At 35.2% G+C, this 19,972-nt stretch overlaps 1 protein-coding gene across 1 annotated transcript in view; it reads right to left on the minus strand.

Moving 5' to 3' along the window:
• LRP1B (LDL receptor related protein 1B) overlaps positions 1 to 19,972 on the minus strand; it is a 1,597,029-nt gene that overhangs the window by 678,713 nt on the left and 898,344 nt on the right. Inside the window, exon 12 of the mRNA XM_074363587.1 lies at positions 1,953 to 2,133. Within this exon, the coding sequence (XP_074219688.1) occupies positions 1,953 to 2,133 (181 nt within the window). The remainder of the gene's footprint in view (positions 1 to 1,952; positions 2,134 to 19,972) is intronic.

The following is a 19,972-nucleotide window of genomic DNA, read 5'->3' on the forward strand; positions in this document are numbered from 1 at the left end:
GCTCATCTGGTACTTATTTATTGTTTTAACTCCCTACTCCCCACTTTGCAGATGACACAAGATGCTTCATGAGGGTTAAGGCTACGCCTGTTTTGTCAATCACTGCCTACCTAGTGCAGAGCTCTGGGCACAGTATGTTACTAAGGGAAAAATGTGTGTCTATATGTATATGTGTATATACACACACGTACGCACATATGTACATGCACGTGTGTCTGCTTGTTTAGCAGGTTGATGCATAATGGCAGTATTCTATTTAATAATCTGTGTGATGGAAGAAATAGAAGAGTCACTCTTTGCAGCACCAGAGGCAAATATAGGATTAGTTGGTAGATACTACAGGGATGCAGATATTGTCCTAATGAAAAGAAAAAGTCTTACCAATCAGATTTGTCCCCAAGTCCTTGAACTATAAAATTGCTCTAGGTTGCAAATCTAAATTGGATGCCTGCTCTAGGTTGCAAATCTAAATTGGGAAGTGTTGAAGTGGATACCTGAATTTGACGAGAGAGATATCACTAAGTTTCCTTACAAATCATCTGATTCTATGACCTCCATACTTGTGTCATCTCCCTGAGCACCTCAAAGATCTCCTTTATCTCTATCAGAAAACATTTTCCTCTATCAGAATACTGAGAAGGAAGAGGTTTTTAAGAGATATTTGAAACATCTGGCTTCAAAACGATTTAGACAGTGTGGAATTAATATTTTCTCTTCAAATTAAGATTGCCTTGGCTTAAAGGTCAGATAGATGACTTGGTTTAAAAGTTCAGGAATACTACAGAAATGTAAAGAATTCACACAAAAAATCACTAAAATTACTTTATAATTATGCCTTATAAAAACACATGCAATGAGTTCACCCACTGCTTAGGTGTTAGCCTAGGAAAAAGCACCCTGACTGTATTGGGAGCTATTCTCAACACAGACAATTTTACCAACTGCAATCTAGTGATCTCATTTCATAAAGGAGTCATGTGCTTCCTATTCATTAAGTATTTTTTGTATATGTACAGTAAGGTATAAAAAATACTTTGCAATGCTATTTTGAAACAGTGAAATACAAACCACGGAGGGGATAAAACTCACATGCAACAACTGAACATGTAAAATAAGCAATCCATTCATTTAATTCTGAAATTCTATTAGAAATTTTCACATTTCAATATTTCTGTATGCACAGTATTGCTTATCTTCAGATAAAAGCTCTGAATAAAAATCAAAGGATAACATATTCCCATGAATTGCACAAAATCACCCATCCTAACACAAGTAGCACACAGTATAAAATGATGTCACTATATGGCAATTACAGTTATGTGGCAACTTGTATGATCACCAGCCTAGATTAGCAGAAAGTAGTGGAGTATAGTGTCTCTGAGTAAAGTCTTAGAGACAGGCTGTTTGAGTTTAAATATTCATCCAGGCTCTTCATAATCAAATGGTCTTTTGCAGATCCATTACCAATTTCTTTGTAAAACAAGAATGAGAATAGCAACTAATTCAAAGGAGTGTTGTGGGGATCACAGAAAAGCCAAGTAAACTATTTAACAAAATGCCTAGCACACAGTAAATGTACAAAAAAAACTTGCTATTTTTGAACACATCAAATTTCAATAGCCTTTAATTAAAAAAAATTTGACTCTCTGGTTGAATTATTACTTATCTTGGTGTCAGGCTGTCTAAAATGGAGAACTATGATACTTGTCTGAATAAATCAAGTAAATATATTCTTTGTACAAATAATCTATTTCAGTTCAATGTATTTTAACATGCTTATTTAGCACAGTTTCTAGAAGAGGAAATCATTATATGAGTAACTTTTCCCAATCAGACCATTCACGTGTGAATTCACATGTGGATTTAAATAAAACTTACTACAATTAAGTATGTAGAAACCAAATATACTTAACATCACTTTCTTTATATAAAGCTGATCAAATATTGCATACCCATTCACAGGGTCCACCACAATCCCTCTGGGATGGGACATTTCCCCCTCTAAAAGAGTCTTCCGACTTTGAGAAGCCTTTTCCAGCCTGGCCACATTAATGGTCTTCCTATGGCCATCGTTTGTCCAGTAAAGGTTATTTCCAATCCAGTCCACAGCAATGCCCTCCACATTATCCAGATCTGTAAAAAGCAAAAACAAGAAGCAAATTTTACATTAGTGTCCACTGTTTCTGTCCTACTTAATTTTAAAAAGAATACATTCTGATCCATGCATTCTTTATGGTGTGATTTTTGCAAATATCATTCCAGAGAATATTTTTCAATTTTGTTTTAAATGCTATTTTATGTGGATGACAGGCTCTCTCTTGAAATACTGTAATTAAAACACTGATATGCAGAAAAACAGAAAAATTTAATGAGAGAAAAAAGGGTGAAAGGTAAGTTCTCAGAACAAAAACACAGTTTCACTGATTGTTCAGAAAAAAAAATCAAGTAGCATAATCAAGTATTCTGTTCAAAAAGTAAGCATGTTCAAGCATGTAATATGAATAACAAAAATAATATGAATGCCCTTTTGCCAAGAGATGAACAGTTCCAGCAGAAGTATACCTTTGAAAGTCCAGAATACCCTTCATCATGAAATTGCATGAATAGTGCATCTCAAAGAAATATTAAAATATTTCTGTGTATTCTAGACTTACTTTATAAAGAACACTATCATAGGCTGCTTTAAGATACAGGCAGTGATAATTCAAAATAATGCTATAAATATACAATCATATGAGCTCACCTAATTCAAACCTTTACAGTAGGGGAAACTCCAATACTTAAGAATGAGTGTTATTCTATAAGAACAGTCTATTGTTACACAAGAAGTGGCAGAATCGGGATAAAGCCCAAGTCAGATGATCCCCAATGTAGAGATGTGTATGACTGCACTGTTCCTATGGCGAATCCTGTCCTCACATCTTGCCATTTTGTCAACCACGCTCCAAACTGTACAAAACATCATAAATACATTTCCATTCTTCTGCTGCATGAGACAGTATTGCAAATTCCTTCTCTTCTTTCAAAACAAGGGAAGCCTTTGCCCCTTTTCCTCCTGGGTCTGAGGTGGAGAACTGGAATGCACTGGATAAAATGGCTGGGAGTAGTACATTGGAGACAGAGACGTGCAATTCACACCCTACTGGGAAATCTACGTGACATTCTCTCATATGCAGATGTGATAAATATTGACTGTTACCACGTTCTTTAATCATGGCCCTCTGGCCTTAGAAAGGGTAAAATTTTATTTCGTGACCCTTTCTGCTAATCAGCATGTGCCCTAACTCAGGATGACTAATACAATGTGCGATTTGACCTAACTGAAAATCTCATTATCGTGAATCAGATATGTTCTCAATTTCACTAAGCTATCTGCTTCATTACCAACCAATATGAGTAATTTTCACAGGTTAATTGTGCCTATGCTTAGAAAAAAAGTTTAATTTTGTCTTTACTTTATTGACACTTAATTTTACTGAGCGCTTTCCTGCTCTGGCATAATGGAAAAAGAGTAGCTGTTTACTCTTTTCTATTTATCATTGTCTGTGGCTGGTTTTTATCTTGTTAGCTAGTTTTCAAAAATTGTGCTCCATTTGAAACCTACTCCAGCATGGAAACTTCCTTCTTCAATAACCTTTGCATTTTGAAAACATCTCCTTTTGACTTCTGACTTGGGACTTTTTTTTCATATGAAGCAGACTTTTTTCCATATTATCTGGATTGAAATTTTGTTTCTGACACTTAAGTAAGCAACTCAGCCACTCAGATCCTTAATTTCTCCATTTGTAAAGTGATGATAATAATAGTGCCTACTCTGTAGGGTGATAACAAGAGGTAAATAAGCTACTATGTAGAAAACACTTAGCCTGAGGCCTATAACACTGTAAATTCTCAACATACCCTAGTTTTTATTAATTCATTAGGATTTTAAAATGTATGTATATCCTGCATATACTTTTGATAGACATATTCTTTATGTTTTTCTCTTTTAAAATAATTATTCAGTAAGATTTCCTTGTGTTTTGACCAGTGGCCAACTTTAATTAGAAGTAGGATATGCAGAGTCAGTTGTGAATAAATAGAGAGGAATGGAATTGAATTCTAAAAAGCAGAACTGGGGAGGATCCTGTCTCTAATTGGTTTGTTTGTTTTCTCTTTGAAAAATGGAACGCCTTAAGAGCATAAAATAGTGATTTGGATCCCAAGTTCTGGAATCACACTGCCTAGATTCCGACACTTACTTATTCCTCTAACTGAGTGAGTTACACCTGATCACTGAGATGGGCATAATGATAGTGTTTAACTCATATGATTGTTTTGATGATTAATGAATTAATATATATAAAATTCTTAAAATAATGTCTGGCACATAATTTACATACATGTTGCTACAAACTTTATTACTGCTAGTATCATTATTATTATAATCTTCCCTTTATCTACCTGTCTGTTGAGATAGTAATGAATCAATTAGCCTAGAGTGTTTTTAACATTATTTGTGTGTATGTTTCATTTATTTTAACTGTTCTGGGAAAAATGAGGCTGAATACAAATTAAAAAAAAAAAAAAAACTCATGGAAGAGTCTGTGCACAACTTGGGAATCTTTTTAGGCTATCTTTAACCAGACACAAATAAATTTCCTCTTATACTTCTAGAACAAAGCCTGAACAATCAGCAAATCCCTTTCTCGATAAATACACATTGATAAGGAAAGCACTCTGCCTCCATATCATTTGGCATCTGATTTTAACTTACTACTTTGATAGAATGCTAAGATATATAGAACATTGATTTTATGTACATTAATTTATTTTTCATTCAAGAGGTTTTGGTTGGGGCCTATCTGAGATCGACAATTAGGAACTCTATGACCAAAATCTTTTAACTAGGTCATGAAGAACATATGAAGAACAATCATGGCACTGAACTTCCAAACAAACGTAGGTAACAGAGATACAAATCTCTAGTTCAAAGAAACATATGACTGTTCAAATGGAAGAAAGTTGTTTGATAAAGAGAAACTTGCTAGAGTAGATTGCTTTGCTACCTTGGGGGAGAGTGCAAGTATTCTACATTCCCCAAATCAACACTCAGTACAGTATTATTATTATTATCAATATTATAACTAATAGCAAATGAAGAGTATGAACTTTTTAAAAATCTGGTCAAAGTTTCCCTTAGATTTCACAAAATACTTACTTTTTCAATTACCAATGTACAAGAACTCTTAACATGCTTGTATTTTTCAAAACACTAGAAAAATTCCAGTAGATAATGGTTTCTTTTTTTTTTTTTTAAGATTATACCTATACGTTCCTTTTTAAGTGATGAAATGAGATATTTATTCATATAATTCAGGTTAAAAACAGACTTTCATGTACTCTGTGAACACTTAAGATTAACATATTATTTTGACTCAAATTATTAAAATTTCTATTACTTTTTCTTTGCAAGCTTTGTCCTAGTACCTAACGAATAACTTTTATAAATGAACATAATATGTAAATTGTGCATTAGAAAAACATACATCTCATCAAAAGCTGGACTTTTCACTGAAATGAAAAATTCTTGATGGTAGCGTTGTTATTTCCTTTAAGTGATACCTACCATTAACGAAATGAAGATGAGTAGGAGATAGTAAAACTTATGCAAGTGAAAAACAATAATTATGTGAATTTTAAATAAATAAATCAGAAAGCCATTAAAATTAAGACCTAGAATTAGATAAAACGAGCATTTAAAAAAGAGGCTGTAAAACATTTCTTAAAACTAAAGCATCCCTTTAGATAATACACATTTATAGAAGAGGACAGGATTAAAGTTTTATATATTTAAAATAAAATCTTCTATGTTTAAAAATGGGTCCAAGATTTTTTAAAAAATCAAAAATGGCTAAGGATGTAAACAGTGGCCATGGTTATGTTAAGGTGCATAAACCATATCTCCAGAATAATACATAAATCTTGATGCTTCACAACAGAAACTGATTAACATAAAAAGAAATTAATTGGAAATCACACCCCATATTTGCCATTATAAAAACACAGTGCCTGTATTTTCCCAATGTATCCAAGTTTTCCTATTCTTAGTATAGACATTATTTTTCTGAGCGTTCCAAAAGTGTTTGCATGAGTGCAGGTGCTGGCCACATGTCTTAAATAGCTAGAAATGCTCTCTTCTTGCAGACATGCCTAGGGCCAGGGGTGTCTCACCTTGCCTCAGAGTCAGCGCTTAGAAAACTCTCCTGCTTCACTTTCCTATAGTTCAATTAATACAGATTCTCTCTGTGCATTTCAGTATGGCCTGAGGCGTCACAGCTCAGATGTATCTGACATGTGTGAATGAAGTTCATTTAATTAATAGTGTGGCAGTAAAGTTTGCCTGCTGAATTTTCTATCTCACAAGGTTACAGGAGTATTTGGCCAGGACGTTCTCCGTATCATCTGTCCCCAGTGGCTAGCTGATGCTCTTAGCCTCATTTTCATTCCCGGTCCCTCCTCAGTTCATTTACTAGGTCAGGGAACCTGCATACACAAGCTGCTCTCAATGGGAACAAAATACTCTGCTGTTTTATTCAAAGAGATACGTAAAGTGCATATTAGGGTCTTGTTTTCTAGATGAACAGAATACATTAAAACACAGTGGTTTCCTTCTATTCTCAGAAGCATATTTTCAGTTCAGTTTGGGGAGAGAGTAATACAGATGGTCTATGACATTCAGATATTTCATCTTTGATGCAGTGATGAGCGTATGTAAGATTCAAGAGAAAGCCACAGTCCGCATCCTAGTTACCAACAAAGTAATCTAAAGGGTAAAAGGAGTAAAATGAAATGTTTCAACAACTGTCAAGAGCTGAGATTTTACCCTACTTCCAAGCTAACACGTTAGCCGGTCACTGTTTCATGGATGAAGGTTGATGACACAAAACTTGTAGGTCAGATATGGAGGACTTTATTACTCATGCACAGCAAGCAACATGGTCATCAGCAGACTGGTGTCTCTTTAGTCCAAAGTCCCATTGGGGCCCGTACGGATGCCTTCACACACAGAGGGTTGCATTACAGGAGAAGAAATCAGACTTTAAACCCAAATATTTTCTAATGGCCACAAGCAGCCCTGCATATTGGCACCAGAGGGATACCCTGCCTCTTCTTCCAAGTCTCTTTTCTACGCAAACACTCTTGTAAGGATACTTCAGAATACAAGGCAATTAGTGCATCACTCTAAGACATGCAGAAATGTGAGGGATCCATGGAGAAGCACCTCCCAAGAAAAGATCCTGAAAAGTCATAATTTATATGTCTGTAATAAATGCAGATAAACAAGTACATGAACATGACCAGAGATGGTAGTAATTCTTGGGTTCCAGGCTGGTGCTCTCAAGAGAATTCTCTATTGATTTACATTAACCGCACCTTAAAGCATTTTGTGCAGCTAGCCATGTGTGATGGCTAATTTTATGAGTCAATTTGGCTGGGCCACGGTACACAGATATTCAGTTAAACATCAGTGCAGATATTGCTGGGACAGTATTATCGGATGATATTAACACTTACATCAGTACAATTTGAACAGAGCAGACTACTTTCCATAATTTGAGTTGGTATTATTCAATCTGTTGAAGGCTTTAAGAGAAATCAGACTGCCGTCCCCTGAGGAAGAGCGAACTTGGCTTCTAAACTGTCTTTGGATTCAAGCTGAAATATCATTAACTCTTCCCTGAATCGACAACCAGTCACTCTATACTGTAGATTCTGGACTTGCCATCTTCTACAATCCTGTGAGCTGGTACTTTTTTTTTAAATAAAGTATAGTTGGTTTACAATGTTTCAGGTGTAAAGAAAATGATTCATGTACATATATTCCTTTTTAAGATTCTTTTCCATTATATGTTATCACAAGATATTGAATATAGTTCCCTGTGCTATACAGTAGGTCCATGGTATCTGTATATTTTATATATAGTAGTGTGTGTCTGTTAAACCTAAATTCCTACTTTATCCCCCACCTCTTTCCCCTTTGGTAACCATAATTTTGTTTTATACGTCTATGAGTCTATTTCACTTTTGTAAATAAGTTCATTTGTACCATTTTTAAAGATCCCACATATAAGTGATACAATATGATATTTATCTTTGTCTGACTTTTGCTTAGTATGATAACCTCCAGGTCCATCCATGTTGCTGCAAGTGACTTTATTTCATTCTTTTTTATGGCTGAGAATATATATCACTTCTTTATCCAGTCATATGTCAGTGGACACCTAGGTTGCTTCCATGCCCTGGCTATTGTGAATAGCGCTGCTATGAAAACTGGGGTACATGTACCTTTTCGAATTAAGAGTTTTCTTTGGATATATGCCCAGGAGTGGGATTGCTGGATCATATGGTAGCTCTGCTTTTAGTTTTTTAAGGAACTCCATACTGTTCTCCATATTGGCTGCACCAAATTACATTCCCATCAACAGTGTAGGAGGGTTCCCTTTTCTCCACACCCTCTTCAGGCTAATATTTTAAATATATAATCTGTTTCTCTTTCTTTATGTATACATCTTACTGGTTCTGTTTCTCCAGAGAACCCTGATGAAGACACTACTGCCAGGCCTGTGACCCGGAAACAATTCTGGGAGCGCTCTAGTCAGGGAACACGTCACATTCACAGCTCTCGGAGGAAACACTGCCACATCTACACCATGCAGGCTGGAGTGGCTTCCAATTTAGGAAAGTCCCCACAGTTATACAATGTGTATTCAAGATCATTTTACAATATTCCACTACAAATTTTTGGATAATTATCACAGTTGTATTAGAAATACTTTTAATGTTTGTATTTTCTGTCTCTTTTGATGTTTTGACATCTTAAAAAAAAAAAAAAGAAAAAAAAAAACCTTTCTAGCTGCGGGGAGACAGCCTCTCCTGGGGATAGCCAATTCCCAGAGGCGGCAAGAGGCACAGCCAAGAACTTGTCTTTCATGTGCAAACTGATCCATTCAGAGCCACACTTCTTGATCTGGTCTCCAAGCCTCAAGAGGCAACATTCCTCAGCCTTAATCATCCCAGGGCCAGGTACCATGCAAATAGTGATCAGCTTTCTCACTTACAGCCCAGTGGAATTATTCAAACTAGACAATCTCAAACTGTTTATCCTGTCCTGACTTGCTTTACCCAGACAAACTCCAATAAAGCCTGTGGCCTAATGGTTTTCCTTCATCTTCTGCCTGCAGACCACCGTTGGGGCTTTTCTATGTGGCCCTATATGGTGTGCATGCCTTCTGTTTTTAGGACCTGTGAATAAAACCAAGTTTGTTTTTTGAGCCTTCCCACTGTTCCCCGTTGTGGCCACTGACTAAACATCTCATGAAAGAATGCAAAACATGAGTGTTCATTGTGAATTGTGACAAAGCATTTTCCGTTAATGCCCTTTTACTACCCAATTCTGCCTACTTAATGGGAGACAGAACAGAGCAAAAATTGCTTCAACTTCTGAATGTGAAATATCACAGGCATTCTTGAATATTCCTTTTATTCCTATGAAATAGGTTATAATTTATAAAAATACTCTGGAATTTATCGCATTAATACTAAATCACTCAATCTCTTTCATATTAGATGAAAAGGCAGTTCTATTAGAAGTCAGTTGAAAAATTTAATTTCATAAGAAAGTGACTTTTTATTAGCTATATTTTTAAATATGTTTCATAGTTTTGCACTTGATCATTAAACATTCAAATAGTGCATCAGTTCAGCTGATAATTTTTACTGAAGTTTTAAAAGAAAACAAAGTAGCACACACTTTCCTTAGGCATCAGGTTTAGTGAAAGATAATGATTGTCAGATTCCAAATTGAGTTTAAACACCAGGGGCTATAATTCTTCAGTATATTTATAATTACCATGACAACACATAACGTCATTTCATGTGACCTTCCTAGTGGAGCTTAACATGCTAAACTATCAAAAATGTACTTGTTTCAGACCCATATTACTACCTAGAGAGGAAAAAAAAGATAAGCAAAATGCACGTGTGGATGATGAGTAAATGCGATAAAGTCCAGTCCCGAATTGTAGTTTAATCTCACAAAACCTTTCTAAAACTACCTAAGAAAATGCACATAGTCAAAACCCTCCTTAGTCCATAGGCAGCCTTACAAAACTGAAGCAGTCAGTCAAGGGAAAGGAAATAATAAAACTAGGCAGGAGCCTAGTTATAAATAGTAGTTATAGTCGGTATTTTAGAGATAAAAGGAAACTAGAGAACATACAGTCTTTGCAAATACTAACTACTATATATAAAAAGATAAACAACAAGTTTCTACTGCATAACACAGGGAACTATATTTAATATCTTGCAGTAACCTAAAATGAAAAAAGGATATCAAAACAAACATATGTATGTTCATGTATGACTGAAACATTATGCTGTACACCAGAAACTGACACACTGTAAACTGACTATACTTCTATTAAAAAAAAAAGGGGGATGGTTAAAAGTCTCTACTTTAAAATTATTACGTGCTGTAATCAGAGAAAATAGACTGAGAAACATACTGACAGCAAACATTATGGAGGGCTGAGTTTCCCAATCTGTAATGAAATACACATCGCTTAAAAATGCTTAGACTCCAAGAAGTCAATGGAAAAAAGGCATAAGGATAAAATTCACAAAATAAGAATATAAATAATAACATTTTAAAGTGTGTAAAGGGAAATAAAATATCTCACATCTTCAGTTTCAACCTATCATTTTAAGCAGTTTTTTAATGAGAACATCCTTTGCCAGTGGGAGCATGCACTGATAAAATTTTTCTGAAAGACAAATTTGACAATATATACCAAATGTTTAAAAAATGGTTATACTTTTGATATAATAATTCTGTTTCTGATGATCTATTCTATGAAAATAATGTTCTAAGTAAATAAGACAAAATAATGAGAAAGATAATACAAAAAGATCTCAGAAAAAGCATCATTTATAACTAGGAAAATGTATAAACAAAAGAAATGCTCAACAACATGGCAATAATTATGGCAAATTAGAGTAAATATTATGAAAATTCTAATTTTAATGTCAATATACAACAGGATACAAATTATACATATGGAATAGTCTTATTTATGAAATAATATAGAAAGAAATAAGTAGTTAGTAAAAAAAGGAGGCTAGAGAATGTATAGCCCACTATCTACATTCTACAGACAATGAAAAAAGCCCTGGAAGGTAAAGTGATTCACAAGGACCCCTTAGTTAGCAGTCGATACAATAAGTTTGGAAATATAACTCATGTTCCAATGGGCCTATCTATTTTATGTTAAAGTTTGATCACTAGCATTGTAAGAAGAAAAATTATGAGCAGAAACAAGAGTCAAAGAAAATTAACATCAGCAATGATGTATCAGAAGGAAAGAATGGGGCATGAGAGAGAAGGGAGTGGAGATGTGTAAGATTACTGAAGCGAAGGATGCCTTAGCAACTCCCCAACCAAAATGATTATTCTCAATAAACTACAGATTCATTTCTTACTAAAATATATTAGATGGCTGACAATGCAGGGATTCAACAAGTGTGTACATGAGGAAAGTCAAATATTAAAATCAAATACGAGGAAAAACTGAGGCAATGTTACAGTATACATGAGACTGAGAAGATATAACTACTAAATTCATGATGGGAAAACCAGTGGAATTTGACTGACGTCTTTAATAGTATTGTATCAACATTCGTTTTCTGGTTTTGATAACTGTGGCATTATTATGTAAGATGTTACTAGCAGGAAAAATCGTGTGAGGGATATAAAAACTGTCTATATTACTTTGTAATTTTTTCTATTTTTCAAATAAAAGTAGTTCAAAATTAATTTTTTTGATTTAATAAAATACATGGATTATCAGTTTTAGAAATGTATTGTTTTTAATATACAGAAGATGTCAAAGGGTAACTGTAGCATAATCTGTAGGAAAAAGGGAGATAGTTAAAATAGTGATATTAAGACCATGTTTTGTAACAATTTTGGTGCAGTAAGCTAAAAGAATCTTTACAATTCCACAGCAAATCCATAAAAAATATTAGTGCAGAATAATTCATCTAAGTAAGTGTATAGTACAAAACCATTCAAGGTAGGTCATGTATGCAACTACAGAAGAAAAACTTGATATGAAGCTGTAGAAGGAAATGAGATGTCAATTCAGAGAGCCTGGGAAAGTTTGACAGGGATGTCTTGGGTGTCTTAACTAAAAAGCTCATTTTTTATTAAAAATATTGCATACATTCAAATGAATCATGAGAATATGTAAAATTTATCAGATTCCTGAAAAGTCATCAAGGAAGCTCATTATTAGAACAATTTCAGTAAATACCAAAATCATTAAGAAAAAATGATTGAACTTATTGTTCCTTATTTTAGAATAAAAAATTATCATTCTTCAATCACTCTTGGTTTTGTTTAACCAGTTGAATTATGATTTCTAAAGTCATGACAGCCAAATAAAAGGCCCAGTTCATTCATCTGATGGATATTCATTGCATAGCTGCTATATGCCAGGCACTGTTCTAAGCCCTAAGGATTTATCAATGAACAAGACACACAAAAACCTCTGACATCTTGAAGCTTACATTCTTGTAGCAATATGACAAACAAGTGAAATATACCCAGGATAAGGACTAAAGAGAAAAAGTAACCAGAGCAAGGGGGTAAGGATTTGGGTGGGGAATACGCGTAGATGTGCAATTTTAGATGAGGTGGTCAGGAAGGGCTATCTGAGGAGGTGGCCTGTAGGACATCTACGAGGTAAAGGAGAAAGGCATGGGGACATCTGATAGAAGGGCATTTCAGACATAAGGAACATCACATGCAAATGCCTGGAGCTGGAGTCATGCCCAGGGTGGGTGCTCTGGGGATGACAAAGAGAATATTGGAAAGGAGTCACAGGATATTATGGGTTATGTAGAGAAATAAACAACTTAAATGAACAGTATTTTCCCCTTAAGAATTTAAGAATACTTAGGTGAAACGTTTTTAAGGTGATTGCATGTAAATCCTCATGAATAGAACTAAGTGAGCCTTTATTATGACGTGTCCTTGTTTCCAGGCTCTTATTGGTGAGCATTAGGAGAGGCAGGCCCCAGGGGACCTGGAGTATCCATGAACTTTCCTGAGTGTGTGGAGCCCTAGGGCTTGACTGATTCTGATACTGAATAATTTCTACAGTTAGTCACACAGGCAGCTAAATCAAGGTGAACACAGGGTGGCTACTGTGGAATGGTTCACGCCACAAGATGGGGAGAGTTGGAAACTTTCAGTTTGCAACATGTTGGCTGTTTGCTCAACAGGTCCTGATCCCCAGGCTGTGGGTCCCTCAGCACTGGCACAGCCCATTCTTCACCTAGCATCCATCCATCCGGGCCCATGACATTGCCCTGCAAGACATGGGGACTGGGACCAGTGCAGCAACTGATACTCTGTGCTGTGAGTAATAAACTACCTTAAATCTCATTCTCTACTTTTGGCACCTACGCAGTGGTGGCAGGTTTACTCCCTGCCAGCCTCTAGGACAAGGTTTCTCAACACTGGCACTACTGACATTTTGGACCTGGTAATTCTTTGTTGTGGGGGCTGTCCTGTGCACGGCACAATGTTGAGCAGCACTAGCCTCCGCCTACAAGCTGCCAGTATCACCTCCTTCTCCAGCTGTGACAATCAAAAGTGATTCCAGACATTACCAAATATCATATGGAAAACACAATTACCCCTGCTTTATGAAGCTGGAGTTCTACTTTGAAAATGAATGAAGTGGTATTTCTCAAATATTTTAAAGTCCATTTTGATTTCCCTAAATATGAATTTACTTGCCATCAAATGAAAAATTCTTTGCAATATTTTTTGGCAAAATTACTGATGAGTATTAAATTAGGTATCTGTAGCTGGTAGAATAGTATTACAAACTACTATACTTTTTAAAATATACAGTCTGAGAGCAGATCAAATTTCATTGAAATTCTAGATATATAATATTCTTTAATAGGATAAATGCTAAACACCTCATGGCTAAACACTGTGATAAATATCTTGGAAATATTTTATCTCAAAATGGTATTTTTCATTATACGAGAACATCCCTAGATATAATTTTTAATATCAAAAAGGGTACATTTTGCTTTTTACCTGAAATAATAGTGAGCTAAATTTAATAATTTGAAATTTGAGACAAGTTACAAATACCCTAACAGCTAAAATACTAGGGTAATTCGCTGACTCAAAATGTGCACATTCTTCTTTGATGTACAGTAAAGGTTTATGAAAACTTGTTTCAGTAACAGAAATGAAACGGCTAATTTTGGAGCTGGGAAAACACTGCTATCCTGTGAAGGCAACCGTTTCATAACCAAAGAAGAAAACAGATGTGTATTAAAATATTTCATATCATTATCAGACCACTACCACCCAAATATACTAGTATCACTATAATATATTCATTTAAGTTGTCTAAATATTGCATAATACACGAAATGACAGCTAATTTGTTGTTAATAATATCTGAAAAAACCCAGAGCCAAAATACATATTTTGCATGTATTCTTTTCAATGGCATAGGAATAGTGAATCAAAAGTAAAAGTTAATAGATACAGAGGAAAGAAAGTTGACAGGTATCCCATTTAAGAAAGGTCTGAGGTATTCCTCATTCCTCTGATTTTTTCTTTTTTTTTTTTTCTTCCTGATGGTGGGGGCAAAAGGTATGAGGACACACAATATAGTTTCTGAGTACAGGTGTGAGTCTAAAATAAACTTGATCTGAGATAAAAGCTACCATATGCTACTTTGCCTTTATAAATCTGGGAAATAAATGTACTTATTTTAATAATAAAATATCTAAAAGAGTTTAGGGTTTTTTCCCCCTCTTTTATCCATATACTAAACCTGTGTTTTCACAATGTTTTCCAATATATTTCTCTAAGATATTACCTGTTTTGTTCACTGGTGCATCTCCAGGTCTTAGAACATTACCTACATATAACATGATCTCAATAGGTATGAGTTGTCTGAATGAGTAAGTGAATGACTCACCATCACCTCATGACTAATTCCAACTTTCCTTCCAATGACATACAAGACTTCCACAATTACTTGCAACTAACCTCTTTTATAAGCCCCATGATCCAAGCATCTGTGCTGGATGATACTATCTTTAGTTAATCAAGGTGCTTTTCTGGAGAAAACATGGACTTCTGTGTCAGAGTAAAAGTAGTGTATACCTTCTGGTTGCCTTTCATTTTAGTCTTTGTAAAATTTTTTAAACTACGACTTCCTCTTTTTTGGTCATTGTGAAGATAAAATGAAATAACATAAAAAGCACTTAAAAAACACACTATTTAATAAATGTTAGCAATGTTAGCCCATTTCCCTGCTCCTATAAGCATATTTTACTTTCTCATCTCTGTGCTGTTTTTACTTCCTTTTCTCTCTCTTGTTGCATTTTTCCGATTTTCTAAATCATTTACATCTTTTCAAGGCCAAAAGAGTATTCTATCTGCTACACAAATCTTCTCTTATTAGCCCTGTGAAATCTGTCTGTCCTCTAAACTCCCTTAGTACCATATCCCATCCCATTCCTGACACTCACCACTTACTGCCTTGTTAAGTTTACTGAAGTGTGGACAAGCCAATGTTTCCACTTGTCTCTATAGAACAGGAGGGCAGGATAGAAATATAATCTATGCTTGAAACCCCTAGTAGAGATCAGAACTAAAGGCTTGATAAACATTTATAAAACTAAAGGAAATGAATGACAAATGAATGTAAGCACTATGAATCTGGGTGTAGGAAGGAAATAACGGGGGATTGAGAATGTGTGGCTAGCTTATTCACTCCAGAATACCAGTGAAGAATACTTATTGTTTCATTATCATTCTCATAATTTCAGGGAGTGCCAAATACCTAGAAGAAAAATTAAATCCTTAACTACTAGGTCCTTAAAAATATTTAAATATTTTGAACTACAGAAAACACCTTGTTTTTTTATAGATACCATCCACAAATAATCGAATCAGAGAGAAAATCACACATATGAACACACACAGATTTTCATATGGAGACATATCACTTAATCAGACTAAAGATATACCACACCCCACTGTTTGGCAAATGCCACCACTGTTCTCAGGAGCATTAAATGCAAAATTTGGAGACTTTCTTTTAAATAAATACCTTGGATGATAAAATATTACTACTTTAAAAATGCTATGTGATGAAAAATTCAGTAAGAAATAAAACAATTTCCTCTCTTGTAATCCCTAATGTTGGATGTGCTAGAGAATTTATAATGTCACAATGCAAGGATAGGTAAGTGATATTCAATAAAGAATCATTCATATTCTGCTACTACATCATCTCCTAATTCAAAGAGAAAGAACTCTATTTAAGAAAAAAAGCCCTCATGAAAACATAAAAGACATTCAGTGCTATGAAGATTTGGGAAAAGGGCTTAACAGGCAAAAAACAAACTCAAAAGAATATCCATTTGAGAGGTAAGATGAAAATTTATGGCTATTCTTTTTTTTTTTTTAAAGAAGCCACCTATGTTTAAAGCAACCAACTCATATTAATGTGAACAAAAATGATCACAGTTTCACTAATTGCATTTTTCTGCATGCTTACCCATAATTGCATTTCTTTGCTTTGGAAGAGCTATTTTCTTTTAAATTCTAACTTAAGACATAAATTAATTTCATGTTGCACATATTTTAAAAGGACAGTCAGATGTGAATATAATAATTCACATGGCCCTCCCTAGAGGTAATCACCATTGTTTATCAATCTTATCAAAAACATTAATATGCTTATATAAATTGGATTATCCTGTCTGCAAAATTTTTTTTTTTTGCTCATGTTGTTTATATATCAGTGTGTCTGGGAGTTTAGTTCATATAAGTATATATGGCTCTACATGCATTTTAATTGAAATATAGTTGACATGTAATATTACATTAGTTTCAGGGATACAACAGTGACTTGACATTTACACACATTACAAAGTGATGATCATGCTAAGTCTAATAGCCATCTATCCCCACATAAAGTTACTATATTATTGAGCGTATTCCTTATGCTGTATATTACATCCCTATGACTTGTTTATAACTGAAAGTTTGTCCCTCTTACTCCTCTTTACATATTTTCTCCTCCTGCACAAATCCCTCTTCTCTGGCAGTCGCCTGTTTATTCTCTGTATCTATGAGTCTTTTCATTTTATGTTTGTGCATTTGGTTTTCTTTGATTCCACATGTAAGTGAGATGATACAGTGTCTGTCTTTCCCTCTCTGACTTATTTTACTTAGCATAATGCCCTGAAGGTCCATCCATGTTCTTGCAAGTGGCAAAAATTTTATTTTTCTTTATGGCAGAGTATTATACATATACATACTTAATCCATTGATCTATCCATCTTCTTTGTCCATTGATCTATTGATAGACATTTAGGTTGCTTTCATATCTCAGCTACTGTAAGTAATGCTGCAGTGAACACTGTGATGCATGTATCTTTTTGAATCAAGTGTTTTTGTTTTTTCTGGTAAATACTCAGAAGTTGAATTGCTGGATCTGCAGTAGTTTTATTTTTAAAATTTTGAGGAGACTCCATACTGATTTCCATGGTGGCCACACTCATTTACATTTCAACCAACAGTGTATGAATGTTCCCTTTCCTCCACATCCTTGCCAACACTTATCTGTTATTTTTTTTTATTATAGCCATTGTGACAGGAGTAAGATGACATCTTGTGGGTTTGATTTCCACTTGACTATTAGTGATGTTGAGCACCTTTCCATGTATCTGTTGGCCATTTGTCTCTTTTGGAAATATGTCTAGTGAGGTCCTCTGCTGATTTTTAATAGGTTTTTTTTTGATGTTTAGTTATATGAGTTCGTTATAAATTTTGGATACTAACCGCTCATCAAATATATTGTCTGCAAATATCCTCTCCCATTCATTAGGATGACTTCTCATTTTGTTGATGGTCTCCTTCTCTGTGCAAAATGCTTTTAGCATTTTAATATTTTTTTCATCTCTTTTTTATAACAGATTTTTTTCTGATAGTGTGATACACTAACCAATCTTTCTTTTTTGCAAAGTGAAAAGTCCCATCACTACTATTTATTTTTAGTTAAAATATAATACAAAATGAGCTTACTGAAAGTAGAAAATATTGAAATCTTTTTGCAACAGGTGAAATTACTTTATGTGTCAACTATGGATGTTTAAAAGCATCACAAGGGATTCACATGTATTCCCAAGTAGAACTCAGCTAGTTTTAAAAACTGATTCTAATGCTGTGGTGAAGGAAGTTAAAGCAGTCTTAAAAATATTTCAGTGCTGTTCTTCAAATTCCCTTTGTATAAATGAATTAGAGACATGCAGAATTGGGCTATACTCTGGAGGCAGAAAGGTGCCAAAGAATATCAAAACAGCTAATAATAAGAGAAAGACCAATAATCTACAAGATTGCAACTTCTGTTGAGTCCAAATAAAAGCTGGGATCCCAAGGCAACAAGATGTAAAGAAATCAGAGTGACCAGCCTCGTCCAGTAAAAACAGAACACAAGATGATTTGTACCTTTTCCAGAGCATAGGAGGAAGAGGCAATGGCCATAAAAGTAGTCTTTTACAAAAGCTCAACTAGTAAAAGAATTTTTAAAACCAAGTGTGATTTAATGTGAGAAACCCTGACCCAAGGATTCCTTTCACTAAGTTTATAAGAGAAATAGCAACGGCACAGCAAGAGAACTGAGAGACAGCCCGGCATGTCTCACGCACATGAAACCCAACCTAGCCCAGACATTTCCCTCACGCAACTACTGGGGAAGGGGGAGGCGACCTTCCCGCTTCCAGAAGGAAGACAGATCTGCTGCCTGTGAGGGAGGTATAGAATCAAAACTCATCTGCCACTAGCAAAGGGCAGAAAATCTTCTCTTCCCCAAAGCTAAAGTGAGCTGCAAAGATAAGCTGCCATGGAGGGAGGCAGAAGCCACGTGACTCTGAGAGACGGGTAAGAAACATCCCTAGTCCCACCACAAATTGGTGGACTCACAACAAGAAACACTAGTCTAACGCTTGGAGAAAGACAAGAAACTCTACTGCCAACGGTGCAAAACAAAGGCACAGTGACACTGGGAGAAGAGTAGCAGCAAAGCTGTTTGTCCCTGGGGGAGGTACAATAAAGCTGTTTGTCCCTGGGGGAGGTACAATAAAGTTGTTTGGACCCATAATCATGGGTTGATACAAAAACCAGATATTTGCTGCCCTGGGGCACAGAGCAAGAGATTATCTCTTGCCCAATATCTCCCAGAGATACACGGCAGATACTGGCTGACAGGGGAGGTGATGCACAGAAAGACCCATCTCCAAAGCCCAGAACCACAGAATCTAGGACCAAAGGCCAGACCAAGAGAACAGAGAGGCCCTCATTCAGACTCTACGAGCCTCCCAGTTATAAACAGATCACATTAGCTGACAATTAAGGAGAGGACAAGAGTATGCAGCAATACCCTTCAGAGAAGCAGCCATGCAGGGATTACTGAGAGCTGAAGATGGAACACACATACTCCAGGATACACTACGCACAGAGTAGGCTCAGCCCATCACTGGAAGAATCTGAAAGATTTGGTTCACCAAAGGTACCTATAAGAACAAACTCCAATCCCAGATCAACTACTGAACAGATCAACCAAACTCTTCACACTAAAACACTGGCACAAGAAACGTACTCATTATCTCCAGTATAAATTTCACTTATTTAAATCTCTAAGGTTTTCCTACATACACTATTTGAAATTCAATAAATAATTATGAGAAATACATAAACCAAAAAAAAAAAAAAAAGACAAACAACTCACTGAGACAAACTGGTCAACCAAAGAGTTCAAGCTGTAAATAGAATCAGATCTTTAGATGACTTTGATGTGGAGACCTTCAAATTTAAACA

This window comes from Camelus bactrianus, chromosome 5 (genome assembly GCF_048773025.1).
Source record: "Camelus bactrianus isolate YW-2024 breed Bactrian camel chromosome 5, ASM4877302v1, whole genome shotgun sequence".
Lineage (NCBI taxonomy): Eukaryota > Metazoa > Chordata > Mammalia > Artiodactyla > Camelidae > Camelus > Camelus bactrianus.